The sequence below is a fragment of the Gymnoscopelus braueri genome, assembly GCF_963280865.1.
Source record: "Gymnoscopelus braueri genome assembly, chromosome: 15".
Lineage (NCBI taxonomy): Eukaryota > Metazoa > Chordata > Actinopteri > Myctophiformes > Myctophidae > Gymnoscopelus > Gymnoscopelus braueri.
The window spans coordinates 21,531,839-21,546,838 of NC_137620.1; the positions used below are offsets into that span (position 1 = coordinate 21,531,839).

Below are 15,000 nucleotides of genomic sequence, written 5' to 3' on the forward strand. Positions count from 1 at the left end.
TCTGTCTTTCTCCCTCCCTCCCTCCCTCTCTCTGTCTAGCTCTGTCTGTCTCTCTCCCCCTCTCCCCCTCTCCCTCTCTCTCTCTCGTTGGCCGTCTCTCTCGGTGATATAATATTGTGGTTGGGATGAGCTGTGGTGATAACATCACAGAGTCCTCCAGTGGAAATCCCAGGCTCATGTTGTGGTATTCATGCCTTTCAATCGGCCCCTTCCATTTTCTCTATCTCTCCACCGAGACCGCTCGCCTCCCTCCTTTCCTTCCGCAGAGCCTCTCCCATCAGACTCCTCATCTCCTCTCCCTCCTTTCTCTCTAACGTGGCTAGCTTCTTCTTGTTTTTTTTTGCCTATATGCAAGCCATCGGGTCTAATCTCTCCTTTGAGACCCCCCCCCCCCCCCAATTCCTGTCTTCTTTCTCTCCTCCTCCAAACCCCCAGCCTCACTGCAGTGTGGTTCGTTTAACTTTTTTTCTTTGTGCAAATTAAAGACACCCCCCCCCACACACACACATAGACACACCATATCCGTCCTTTGAGACTGGTTATGATCGTTTACTCCTATCATATTTCCTCTCTCTCTGTGCCTCTACTCGGGTGTCTCTCACCCTGCAGTTTTTTTTCTTGTGTTGTCTCTCTCTCTCTCTATCTCTCTCTCTCTCCCACATACACACACCCATAGACACAGCGTCTATTTAAATGTTTTTCCTCCCTGTCCCCTCCCCTGCGGTCTCTCCTCATTCTTTCAGATCTGCCCCCCCCACCAACTCCCCCATCGTGACAAGCCTCATAGTTTGTCTTCCCTCCATCCGTCATTCTGTCCCTCTAAATGTGTGCGTAAATCTCAAAGGTCTCGTCTCTCTCCCTTCCCTTCGTGCGTCATTCTGCCTCTATCCGTCCGCCATTCATCCCAGAAGCCCTCCGCTTCCATCGTCTATTCTTTTGTCCGTGTGGTGTATGTACTATACGTAGGAAAATCATGAGTGTTAATGTAACTTCAACAAGACGGTCATTGTCATATTTGGGCAAAGTTTCAGCCCACTTCAATTGACACACAGTACAGATTAAAGTTTTTAAAAGTGAAATATTTTCAAGAGCATTAAATGTGAAAAAGTATTACTTCCTTGGCTTACGGGCACAAGCCACACACACACACACACACACACACACACACACACACACACATGCCTTCTTTTAGACAGCTCGCCTACGCAGTAAAAATGTACTGTGATTTGATTTGACTGGCCACACCAGTGAATGTCCAGGAGTGACTTTGGTCTTAATAAAGACGCACACATACGCCTTTGGTCTTAATAAAGACGCACACATACGCCTATAGATAAACATCTAGCTATACTGCCACTTACACCCCACTCACTTTCCATCTTTCTGTATTGTTTTCATCCTCTGTTGGCTGTGACAGTGATTGATTGACACATTGTCGTTTGTGAGTTGATGTGAACCACATACACATGTACATGCATTATGAAAATAGCATTGCTTGATGCTATACACTAAAAGCCTGACTCATGCTGTGTTAAGAGACTGTGTTCCATCCTCTCTTAAATTTGACCCCATCCCCTTAGGCAGTGTGCAAGCCTCTCGACAGACTAGCTACTTGTCGTTTCTTTTGCTAAAAGGTTTTTTTAATGCTACAACTAGTAAGCATGTTTGCAATGTAAGAAGCTGAAATACAAGTTAGAAAAATGTTCAGCGTCTAGCAAAAGAACGCCACTATTCAAATGTGGTTTCAGTGTTCGCCTCACCAAGCCGTGACCAGCACGTCCCCCTGCCATCTGTTTAGCACTACAACTGGAGTGCTAAACAGAAGTAGTACTACCACGCAACGATGCGTAGTAAGTACTACTACGCATCCATGTGCCCACTGCACAAAAGGGACTTAAGCAGTCGACTGTAGACTATTAGTAATGAATGACTCGTCACGTATTACTTATGCCTGTGTCAATACATGCTCTGTCAAATGTAAATGTGCTGAAATCTAATTTTCCTTTGGAAGACGGACGCACGGATTAGCTCACACTTGGTTACATGATTTACTTTTGAGAGGAATATTGCTCTCTCCTTCCTTTCATTTTCCATTTTTCCTTATGTCAAGTTTGTGTCCCGTCCATCGTTCAGTTCATCAATTTGTCTCTCTTAATTTCAACCATCAATTTCTTGCTCCCTCCTTGCAATTGGCCCAGCCCCATTCATATTGTATCTCAGTGATACGTAAGCTCCGTACCCATCTATATTCTTTCTCAGTGATAAGCTTCATATAATTTGTTTCTGATTTCCCAAGGGGAACAGTGCTTAGGTAAACATGCCGTCACCTCACATTATTCCCTAAAATGTCAAGTTAACAAGTCAGTGCGTTTAATAGGATATGGCAGCAAGCATCACCGCATTCACCTCAAATCCCTCATCTGCACCAACATTTTTATAATGCTCCTGTCCCTGTAGACCTATAGCCAGTAAACTTGTCCATGTAAGACAGGATGGAGATTTTATTTTGAATGTGGCGTGACATGACTTACCAGAGGCTTAAATGCTGGTGAGAAGTCACAATGTGAACACAAATCACATCGACAGTAAGGCGATAATAAGCGCTTGCCCCATGAGCAGCAGGGGGGATTTGATGCCTTCCACATTGTTTGAGCCTCCTGGCCACAAATTCCAACAGACTCTTTCTCCTCCTACACTCCCCACCCCCTGTTCTGCCTCCACCAGCTCATCCCTCCATCTCTCTCTCATCCATATGCACCAGCTACCCAACTGTTGAGCTCTGCGGTGTCATGCAGGGCTAGAGATAAATGTTTAATTACCACCCTCCCTCCAGCCCTTCATGTCTCTCTCTCTCTCTCCCTCCATCCCTTCATGTCTCTCTCTCTCTCTCTCTCTATCTCCCTCCATCCACCCCTTCAGCTATCCATCCGGCCATGTACAAGGTTAACAGTTACTGAACAAAAGTGCCACGCTGATAAATATTTCAGGGTTTGTTGCAAAACGAGACGCTGGTTCGGGGCTGGCGCAACCCTACTGTCACAAAATGGTTTCAGAAAGTAACTGACAGGCTGTCACTTAGCATTCTGATCTAAAGTTAGGATTTTGACATGTGATTTTTCTGCAGGACAGCAACTCTTGCCTATAGCGACTACTATGCAATGTTCTGGAAAATGCGATCAATTTATAGACACACCAGGGCTTCACTGTAATATGCAGCCAAGAATCTCACGCACAGCAGCAGCCTGGCATATAACTGTAACTTGTTGGCTACCATTGTGGCACAACATCAGGTTAGATGAAGGTTGGAGGACTTAGGCGGCTGCATGTCCACCAGAGACTTGCCGCTGGTTTTTCATTAATTTCTTATTGGAAAGTTTATACTCTCGTGACCCAAAACGGAGATCCGACCTCTTTTTAGTGCTGACCTAAATGATTTTAACTTTTGTCTGAATGCAGCGTACAACAATCTAGCTTCGAAGCCTCGCCAACAAATAGGAATGAAGCAGAGGCGGGACCAAAGAGAAGTATCGAGGTAGCCTGGTTCCAGACGAATCTGCCTTTGCAAAATTGCATCGCACTTTAGCCCTCGGCAGATTAGGTCTGGCCCCCCTCCATAGAGATTCCATTTCTCTCCCTCCGCAGTTCTGCGGAACCAACCAGGGCCCAGTATCCAAATGTGGGCGGGCTTATCACCTTATTTGGAGCAATGACGTACAAGGAAGCACTGCTCTGATTGGTTCGTGAACAAGGAAGCACTGCTCTGATTGGTTTAGGTCTAACCAATAGAGTCCGTTTGGATCTTTTTGTAACCGCCCCTTGGAAAAAAATCTATCGTTGATAGGGACCAGACTAATATCCACGCAGTGTGTCGTGTGATATTGTCTGGCCACGCGAGGCTAGTATCGAGGGTCTGTTTGTTTAGCAAACACTGTATGGAGCAACTTAATGCTTGATGCTAATGCTATAGTAATGATTCAACTTGACAACATGTCAACACACCTTAATGCATGGCACAAGGACTACTGCCGTCACCACTGTACCTGTGTGGCATTCATTCACAAAATACACAAGATAATCTCCTACATGGTCAATGCAGGATATGGATATTTGTACCATAGCTACTTAACAACATGAACCCTAGCATCCTAATGCTGAGCGATGTCATAATAGAAGAACATTAGCAGAATATAGCAGATCTACAAGCTCACAAAGTGTCACAACACAGTGCAATTATCTTGTAGATCGGCAAAGAGAGTTTGTGTAGATGGAAAATAATGAGGGACTTTGTTGAGGGACCCGTCAACAAAGTGTATAGGGTTCAAGTGGTTAATTAATACAGAACAGTAATACAGAACTCGTTAAATAGCTACCACTGCATGCTTTGAATAATGAAAAGAAGTAAACACTTCAAACTGACCTGTAGATGAGTGTCTCGTCAGCTGTGCAGTTATATTGTATCTGATACATCCAGACCAAGTAACCTCCGGCCGAGCGGCCTAAATCCCATCGCACCTGTGCCGAGGTGGACGTAATCCCCTGCACTCCCACCATCCTTTCTTCCTCGACCTCCTCGTCCCCCTCCGCCTCGCCGTCCGCCCTCTCTCCTTCCGACGCCCTCCCGTCCTCGCCGTCCTCCTCGCCCTCTTTTCTCCCGTCATCCCCCTCTCCCCCTCCGCGCCCCCCTCCGTTGTTAATCCCTCCGTTTTTCCCGGTGGTGATGTCCGACAAGCCGGGATCGCTCCGTAAAATCCCATTGGTAGCGTTTTTGCCATTGACGGTATTCCCGGCATTTCCGCCAGCACTGCCTCCTCCCGTGCCTCCCCCTGCTCCTCCTCCTCCTCCCCCCCCTCCGCCGCCTCCTCCTCCTCCTCGGTGAGGCAGCGGGATTATCTTCAGGTCCACACTCGCTGTCGCCTCCCCCGCCGCGTTGATCGCGATGCACGTGTAGGTGCCGTCGTCCCGGGCGACAGTCACCAGGATGTCCAGGGTGCCGTTGCTGAAGGAGCCTGTCCGTGATGAGTTGGCCACAATGCGGTCATCTGGCGATACCCAGTGGACCACTGGTTCAGGATCACCGATGGCGCGGCACTTGAGCGTGGCGCGCTGGCCCTCCAGAACCCACAGTTTGTGGGTGTGTCGGGTGATGAGTGGCGGCTCGCACGTGAACTCCTCCTCTGGTATGGACCAGAAGTACCTGCAAGAGAGTAGGGGAGGATTGCAACTGTTAACTACTTGATTTTAATTGAATAATCGATTTTAGGGCAAAGTTTTGATTTACATTTTTTCTTCTTTTTTTCTTGGCATAAGCAACCAACAATGTCAAAAGAAATAGGAGATTGAGTCGATTAGATTTGTTGATTTGTTTGCGTGTGTGTGTGTGCTTCTAGATTATTCAATTAATCAAAAACGTAATCGATAGAATAATCACTAAGGGAATAGTTGATAGTTGTATCACTAGATGAAAATAAACCTACTGGAATTAGTTTGAGAGACATGTGGATACAGTGGATACAGGACAGGTGTATATGGCATCCTGAGTTTGACAGCTCATACTGTGCAGGCACTTGTCAAGACCTCATGTACAATGCAAAGGAGTAGTGCAAAGGAATACTATAGAGATCGCATCACCTCTGCCCACGTACGAGAAATTCACAAGAACTTGACTCACCGATAGAGAATGTGACGGTGAACACTGACACACACTGTCATGACCTTATGCACAATGCAAGATATCCTATACAGTCTCAGCTGTACAAGGCCCTCTACGAATGAGACTGCATTGCAGTGAAATGGATGGGAATAGTGGGAATGGAGAAGAAAATGGTGTGTCTTGTTTATCTGTTTCCTGGTGTTTATAAGAGCTTTCAATAACGGCTTTGCTGATTCATTGGACTAGGATATGAATGTTTCGCTTAAAGCCATTTATCAATTGGCAAAACCATATACCATGAAGTACACTTGAAGTACACTTCAAGTCAGCGCTTGAAGTGTACTTACTTTCTATGCAACCCTAAGCCTGCATAGAATATTTGAAATGCTAGGATGGAGAGCAGGCGGTCTTGAATAAATATAAAAGAAAAATAATATAAACAACTGACTGTATATAGGCTTTAATGAAGTGATGTTTACCTGGCAGCCAGGTGAGGGGGCGTGGCGCAGGTCTCCATGTCATCTCCGCGGGTTAGCCGCCGTAACCATAGCAGCTCACAGTTGCAGTGCAGCGGGTTCCCCCCAAAGTTGAGGCTGATGATGGTGTTGTAGGGGGTGGGGCTTATCGCGCCAGTCTGGGACCTGGTGACGAGGAGTAATTTTTAATATATTTTTTAATTGAGGTAGTGAAAATAGACAATCTACAAGCTTGTAGATCTGCTATTTTCACTGCTTTTGTGCGACACTCTTGTATGACGAAGTAGGGGGTTAATTTACGGAAAAAAACATAGAGGTTTCTGTCCGACATTCTGGTCATGTCATAATAGGCAAACATTTGGTGAAAACAACAGATCTACAAGCTCAAAATGTGTTGCAGCGCAACACGTTGTGAGCTTCTAGATCAACTATATCTTTTGATGAAGAGATTTGTTGTAGAGGGGGGAAAAGGAAAGGGGGCCCAGTACAGACCCGTGGGGGACCCCGGTCAGTGAAGTATATATAGGGTTTAACCCATTAAGACCTGAGGCGATTCTTTAAAAAAATCTAAATCCTAACAGTTTTTTGAAAAAAAATCTAAAAAATAAAAATTCACAATTTTTCAAAAATAGCAGATCTACAAGCTCGTAGCGCGGCACTCGGTGCCGCGCTATGAGCTTGTATATCTGCTATTTTTGAATAGCCAAAGACATCTAAAGTGACACAGATGCGTTCCAGGTATTAATGGGTTAGTGGTTAGTAAAATTAAAAACATATAACAGTGCCATTGATGGAAAGCAAATGAAAGATAACTCCAGAATATCAGTCTGATGAACAAAAGTGAAACAATTTTAATTTGATGACTAATAGCTGTGTCTCAATACTTAGACATTATGTTACTCTTTGCAGTTTTTGCATTTTGTGTAAAGGAAAAAACGTAGTCATAAAATAGTGAAGAGTTGGCATCAATAGGTCTGTAACAGCTTGCAGCTTAAAAATCAGACAGATAATTGTCTAAACAGTCCATGGAAAGCTGCTAAGAATGAGGCCAGCAGCTCATTTCAACAAGAGTGCTGTCATAAGCATCCTGCCTCAGGGCCTTGGCAAAATAAAAAATGAATAACATGACAACATTAAGGAAACCGTACTCAGCTCAACTTATTTCATAAGCAGTGCCTTTCTCCTTGCAGGCAATTTATGCGCCTACTGTACAAAAAGCAGCCCCAAAACAAGCTGTTGAAAATGCACTGAATGTGCCAGTTCATAAAAGGCTATTTATGAGATGGCCGCTTTAGCTTGCATAGCCGTCAAATGACTATAGCTCAATGATTCACTGCAAAATACTATTTTAAAATGACTTAGTGGGTTCACTGGAGTCATGTATTATTTTATGGCACATCATTAACCCATGTTGAACCAATATGTTGATGTTATTTTCTTCGGAACAGGAATCTGTAAGCTTTCCTGTAGTTCAAAATCTGTGTATCATACTATAACAATTTCCCAAAATATACCAGTTAATCACTTAAACCTTACTATTTATACATTGTTGACCGGGGTCCCCAGGTGTCTATACTGTACATTACCAACATGATAGACTAAAACAAAGGCTATGGGCCATAGTTTGTTCGCCTGACCTGAAGTACACTTTAACAGCCCGCATAGAATATTTGATGAAATGCTAAGATGGGAAGAGCAGGTGGTCTTGAATAATTATGAAAGAAAATAATATAAACAGAAATATAAAGAACCAAAATCACTTTGAGGCTGCCATCTTGCCGATCCCCATGGCTATGTGGAGATAAAAAGCACAGGTGGGTAATTGTAAGTGCTTTTGTAAAGCTCTCCCACAGTGCATTCAGTATGAGCCACAATGGTGGGGGGGGAAAAAACAGTAAGATAAAAACCAACTAGTGGGATCTCAAAAGAATAACGATGCTCCACTGAAAGATTCTGCTGTAAGGTTGTATTCAGGTTTAAATGTTAGGAGTGACTATAAAACTATTGCTGCCACTTCATCATGGCAAAGGAATACAAAGGATACCAAGATGAGAGCACAAGATGTTCTTGAAAAGTAACTAGTAGACCTTGGGTTGTTTGTTCGCACTAAAAGATGAATGCTGTTAAATGGGAAACACTTATATGCATTGTAAACTGGAACTCTTGCCAACCATTACTGGCAAAAAATTATTAATATTATTATTGATATATTTTTTTTCATTACAGTTCTCTTCCATGTACACGCCACGGTTATATTTTGATCCAATTCTCATCTGCACATGAAAAAATATTACTTTTCCACATTGCCTCTAAACATTGCTGCCATTCCAAGGTAGTAAAATATTTGTGTCTGTATTATATTGGCTTACAAAGAGAAGAGCAGTTCCTTTAAAGCTATTGGCTTCTTTTGAAAAACCAAAACACAAGAAAAAAAAGAACAATTGATAACGATTATCCTAGTCTATAGAAACAATATTTACAATACAACCCATTGTCATAGAACATTCTCATTTCTATTTCAGCTATTCTCTGTATGCCTACAATTCCCATCATGCATTTTGTGGGCAAGCATCAGCCTGGCCCACCAATGTGGTTAAGTCTGTGGTTGCCATTACATCAATCTGATTAGTTTGTTCGGAAATCAGGAACGCTGTTTTGCCATTCACACATCAAACGAGGACAATGTCGGGGCCACCGAGCTTGTAGACTTTACCTATTTTCGGCGCACAACTTTTAGAAAGCTGTGGAGAAAATTTGCAGCCGTCTGAAATACCCCAGAGACTGTATAAATTCAACCAAATGGGCCCGTAACGCTGAGAGTGCACAGGATCGGGGTTTAACAGGTTAGATCCTGTTAAGACATACCTGGCGAAGAGGGGATCTGGGGGCAGCGTCCGTAGCCTGTTGGAAGTCATGTCCAGCCGGGCCAGTTTATAGAGCTCTCCAAAGGCCCCCTCTGCTATGTGGTCTATCAGGTTATGGTCCAGATTCAGAGTGTGGAGACTGGCCATGTTCTGGATGGATTCCCACGGTACTCTACATTTGGAGAAGAAGAAATAGGATGTTAATAGGCTGGTTTTCTTGTATAATGTATCAGGCTGGGGTCGACTTTTTGGACTGAACATGCTGGCAGTGTTCTAGATGGACTCCCATGGTGCTCTAAACTGAACAGAGAGAAAAAGGCAAGAGAGAGAGAGATGTTAAGAGATTAATTGAGTGATTTAATTCCTAATGTCTCCAGCTGTGGTCTTTGGCATTTGGGCTGAACAGACTGGCAATGTTCTCTCCTCCGTTACACGAAAAACGCCTGAGTGACGGGAAGACGAGAGAACATCAAGAGGAAATCGGAGAAAGATTTGTCACGGCTGCTAGCCTCGAACGCATGATTCCCACAGCGACGGCTGATGCGTACCTCCCAATCTCACTACCCCATCGGGAGAGAAGATTAATGCAAGAAAATTAACACAAGGATGCATTGGCCTATGCAATAAGATCCATCTATAGGCGACGTTCAGATATTCCTACATAATGTGCTACTCTGTGGAAAACACCAAGCCAAGACTAATTAATGGTGACAACAATGACAGACGGAGACAACAGCAGATGCTGCTCATTTCCCTCCCCAATCCTTGGCTATTTCCGAATGTCACATCTCCCATCTGCGGGCCCAGTGCTGCGGTCACTCTGTATTCTTCTGAGGTATGCATTCTTTGTGCTTCCGTTTTGGGAAGGCAAAACGGCACAAGTTAAACAAAGGTTCAGTGAAAATGCAGACGTGAGAAAATGAAAGTAGGGCTGGCATTTTAGAGCATTATTTTATATGATTATAAATGATATTGAATTATTATTGCCACTTTATGATAAGAAGAGAGCGCATAGTGCCAGCCGTGCGATTCCAGCATTGATTCATTTTGCTACAGTGTGTGCCCTGACTGCCCTCTCGTCGTTGAGATACGGTGTCAGTTAGCTGCGATTCCACGATGCACTGGGAACATTTTGAGGTGAATCGACTGACAGTCATGACGGTATTGTCTTGTGGATAGCTCTTTGTGAAACATTGTTAGCCTGTCAAAGTTGTCCATTCGCATTGCCTTGAATGTCCCCTTGCTGATGATGGCCTTTTATTGTATGAGAGTAATTAGCAGATCATTTTCTATCGAGTGAGTTCAAGGTGTCTATGAGAATGCAGACAATAACAACAGATGTTTGCATTCTTTGCCTATAATAGAGTATAATAGCTGTAAGAGGGAGAGGGGCAAGGCTCTCTGATTCAATCAAATTATCCTGGTTCAGATGAGAATTACAGACAGGAGGATGTGGGAGGGTAACATGAGGATCGCTCTGCTTCAGCTTCAACAATATTACTGTCTATAAATGTCTGCCCATACTCCATAGTCAAGTTGTATCATTAGTATAGTCTTCCTTGCCTCTAACCATTAGTATACTTTGACGCAGTATTTTCCACTTTCACTTCCATGACCTAATTGTTCAACATTATTGAAGCTTTCACTGCGTTGCCAATGCTGATCCTAGCCGTAAGCAATGTTGTCGAGCTCCGTTGCCTTAAAAGTAAACCGTGTGGATCACCATTGCTAGCTGTTTTATGGTACGCTTGATCCATACAAATAAATCTTGACTTGGACTTGAAAGAAGAGCTTTAGTTGTGATTGTCCCTTCCCCCACATGCTATACCGGGAACATGACTAGGTGGGCTAGCTCGCACGCGTAGGAGCTTTCAACCTGTCTAAAATAATTTGATCACATTCGATTTAGCGTAATAGTTTTATTGCCCTGTGCTCTATCGCAAATTGAGACGCCTTTGTGACGACGCCAGAACGGCGATGAAACTGGCCAACTTCAATAACACCTCATTGGAAATGGCCCTCCGCCTGGTACTCTGAACAGGAGAAGACAAACAAAAACGGTTTGTTAATGCACGCCTCATTAAAAGTCTTTACACTTTCTTCTCGTGGCTTCGTTGGAGGTTGGAGAGGGGCCAGTGGGCTCCTGTAGGGGAGACAAATGAAACATCTTAATCATAGCTGACACTCACAAGCTGCTGAATACATCAACGCAGTGGGGCTGGAATGGAGAATAGATGAGATTGGAGAGAGAGAGAGAGAGAGGATCAGCTTTGTTGTTTGCCATCATCGACTCCTGTGGAACACAATAGAACATAAGGGGGGGGGGGGGGGGGGTGGAGTAGAGTGGTGAGGCATGTTGGTTTAAAGTGGACTGAGTTCAGGTGTGCATTCACTGCATCCAAAATAGAAAGGAATATGCCTAATGCACTTTAATGGCCCGAGAGTCAGTCATTTTCCTGCAAGTTCCTGCAATTTGAGCCAAGTTCGGAAAGCTTCCTGTGTTTGCTGACCCACTTGTATGATCATACAAGGGGCTTTGTTTTTTTCCCGGCGATCAATAATTCAGCTTGCTTTGAAAGTTTGTTTCTCTGCTGGACTGTAGTTTTGCACCCCAAAAAAAGTTTGAGAACTAGAGGCAGGAGGTACGAGAACAGAGCCGAGAAATGAAGAGAGTGCAGAGCAAAAGAGGACAGATATACCCTACGTATACAACAAAGACAATCTACCTTCTCAGGTTGTTGTAGGACATGTCCAGGTCCTCCAATGAAAGCAGGAAGTCATCGAAGGCCTGGACGGAGACTTTAACCAGCTGGTTATTGTTGATGATCAGGTGTTGTAGATTGACTAGGCCTGCGAGGTCTCTGGGCCCCAGTATCGTCAAACGGTTACCTATAGCAATACATAAGAGATAAAAAAACGTTTTAAGCCTGGTTTATACTTTGGCATAGGGCAGTCGCGTGCCAAAAATAGCCGATCTACAAGCTCTCAACACGTTGCATCCGCGTTGCGTTGTGACCTTGTAGATTGGCTATTTTCAGTGCGTGACACTGTAGTATGACGGAGCATAAATTAGATTGACTTAGACTCGCGTTGGACTGTTAGCTCACTGAAAGAAAACTACAAGCCAAAATGGCCGCCAAAGAATCCGACGCTTCACACGCTGCTGAGCCTACAACTCGCCACCCGCACAGGCCGCTCCGGCCCGTTTCTTCCATAGAATTGAAGTGGATGGGGAAACCGCGCCCCGCGTAATTGAGCCGTTGTATCGTAGAAACATCCGGCTCCGCCCGCTTAGTGCTTACCATCCAGATGCAAGGACCTCAGACTCTCCAGGCTCTCGAAGGCCAGCGGTCGAATCGTGTGGATGGTGTTCCGCGACAGCGTCAAGTCCACCAGGCCGGACATGTTGACGAAGTCGATGCCGCCCACCTCGGTGATGTAGTTGTCGGCCAGACGCAGCTCCACGGTGCGCCGGTCCACGTGCGGCGGGACGAACAGCAGGCCCTTGTCGGCGCACAGCGTGCTCAGCGACTCCGACAGGTTCCGGCACACACAGTGGAAGGGGCAGGAGGAGACCATGCCCCACGTCTCCCCCGCGCCAACCAGGGAGGGCAGCAGCCAGCATGTGACCAGCGCCAGCCAATGAGAGGCCGGGAACGCGGCCGACGCAGCGGCGGCAGGCGGCGTCCGCTTGGCGGTCGCCGGGCGGGCGCTGTGGGCGAAGGGGGAGGAGGGGGAGGGAGATGAGGGCACACAGGAGGAGGTATGGAGAGGGGCGGGAGGATGAAAAGAGAGCGCTGATGCGGGGAGGAGGAGGGGGGAGAATGGAGGTTGTTCTGTCCTTTGTTTGGGGTGGAGGCGTGCGTGGGGTGGGTGGTGTTGTTTGCGGGGGCTGAGGGGTGGGGGGTCAGGCATGGTAGAACGCCTGGCTATCCACAGACCTGGAGACAGATGGAGGGAGAGAGAGGAAGCGTTTTAGCTCACATCACCTGAGCATGAGTGGCGTGTGCGTGTGCGTGTGCGTGTGTGTGTGCGTGTGTGTGTGTGTGTGTGTGTGTGTTTGTGTGAGCCAAGCTTTCCCATCTTCCTACACTGACTAGACAGTAGTGGAGTGTGTGTGTGTGTGTGTGTGTGTGTGTGTGTGTGTGTGTGTGTGTGTGTGTGTGTGTGTGTGTGTGTGTGTGTGTGTGTGTGTGTGTGTGTGTGTGTGTGTGTGTGTGTGTGTGTGTGTGTGTGTGTGTGTGTGTGTGTGTGTGTGTGTTATATAAAATGAGTAGCACTCTACAGCATACTGCTCTTGGTGATTTAGTGCAGAAAATTCCAGCATTGAAAACCAGTGGCCTCAAACTACTACTACACACACACACACACACACACACACACACACACACACACACACACACACACTGAGACCTACGTACTTTGTCAGACTACAGGCAGAGTATTGCCTAGCAACAACATCCCAAAATACCCTGAACACATCCGTCAGTCCCCATAGTAACCTGGAAAGGATTAGACAATGGTGCTATCATATACAACAAGGTTTTCTTCAATGCTTGGTCTCTGTGCTAGCTTCCGATGCTACAAATGTCTTCTAAATCCTAACAGTTGTCTGAAAAACTTATGTTGTTATATCAGTGGTGCTCAAACTTTTTCATGTCAAGGACCCCCAAAATGATATGTATTTGGCCAAGGACCCCCGTCTCAAAATGTTTTATTCCAGGGACCCCCAGAAGCAAAGATTTGAGTAAAACATGTTTGCTTTAAAAATATATATAAATTCAAAGATTTGCACACATTTTCACGATTTTTCAAAAATAGCAGATCTACAAGCTCATAGCATGGCATAAAGTGACGCGCTGTGACTTGTGACTAATAACTACAGTGGATCCTATGAAACACAGGTTCTTCTTTCTATTTGCTGAAAAGTAACTGCTTTGGACATGCAACGTTTCCACAGAGACAGCGACAATATGTTAAAGTTCTCCATACAGCATATCGCATACAGTACATGCATGCCCTGTGGCTGCAACATACTTCTGCAGTTCTGCAGTGCTGCGCAGCGCATGCTGACAGGCACCTATTTCTAAAATGGAGTCGCATACTGTACAAAGACAAACAAACCAGCCTCGTTGCCGGTTCATATCGTCAGTGACACCGACACTATAAGCATCAGTACCGTCACGCATTGACACTTTAACAGTAACTGCGTGCAAGTCAAAGTTGCATGTGTGCGTTTAGAACAACAGATCCTCTAGGATGGAGGAATGTATATGGACATAAATCACTTGAAATTGCATAATAGTCGCCATGGCAACTGTAACCAGGATACGGAGGCAGTGACAGGGGTAGGGTTGCTAACAGCCGGCACCACAGCAGTGTGAAAGTGGAGAGAGAGAGAGAGGGGAGGGGGGCGAGGGGAGACAGTCAGACTTAACCACACGAACCCTATAGCATCCCTATTCTGGGGGGGGGAACATTCGTTGAATAATAGCCGATCTACAAGCTCACACAGTGCTTGCTGATCGTCTATTTTCGGCAAAGAGATTTAATATAAATAAACAATAATGTTTACTGATGTAGAGTGAGAACATGAGGGAATCTAGTCAGCTAAGTATAGGGTTTAAATGGAGAGAGAGAGAGAAGGAGAAAGGTGGGCAGAAAGGTGCATTTTGTCACGCAGAGAGGCCCTATAAAGATGTCTGGCACAATATGCAGTGTAGTGTAGGTTGCAACCTAATATCTTAAGTTATGACTTGACACCGCGCAGTCCATCATGCTGACTTTACAAGTTGATACAAATTGCTGGCTCAATATTTTCCAGTCGGTGCTAAGCATTGCTCTTTAACAGTGTGAAACCAGGAGGGTTCACTGCACTGTGCTCTGAGATCAAAGCAACCTTAATATTAAAATATATCAGAAGATCTTTCCCTCGTTAGTGCACAGTTTGCTCGGTCCATCTCCAAAAAAAACGCTATTGATCTCACTATGTAACTGAGGAGGCTGGTAC

At 45.2% G+C, this 15,000-nt stretch overlaps 2 protein-coding genes across 2 annotated transcripts in view; one reads left to right on the forward strand and one right to left on the reverse strand.

Annotated features, from left to right (window-relative positions):
- The window catches only part of LOC308102128 (leucine-rich repeat and fibronectin type-III domain-containing protein 2), a gene marked incomplete at both ends in the record, with an annotated part of 22,931 nt that extends 10,026 nt beyond the window's left edge, over positions 1–12,905 (reverse strand). The window contains 5 exons of the mRNA XM_080451732.1: positions 4,418–5,194; positions 6,130–6,291; positions 8,992–9,162; positions 11,717–11,879; positions 12,293–12,905. Coding sequence (XP_080307858.1) covers positions 4,418–5,194; positions 6,130–6,291; positions 8,992–9,162; positions 11,717–11,879; positions 12,293–12,905 — 1,886 coding nt within the window. The remainder of the gene's footprint in view (positions 1–4,417; positions 5,195–6,129; positions 6,292–8,991; positions 9,163–11,716; positions 11,880–12,292) is intronic.
- LOC308102440 (pyruvate carboxylase, mitochondrial-like) overlaps positions 1–15,000 on the forward strand; it is a 445,486-nt gene that overhangs the window by 282,290 nt on the left and 148,196 nt on the right. The window lies entirely within an intron of this gene.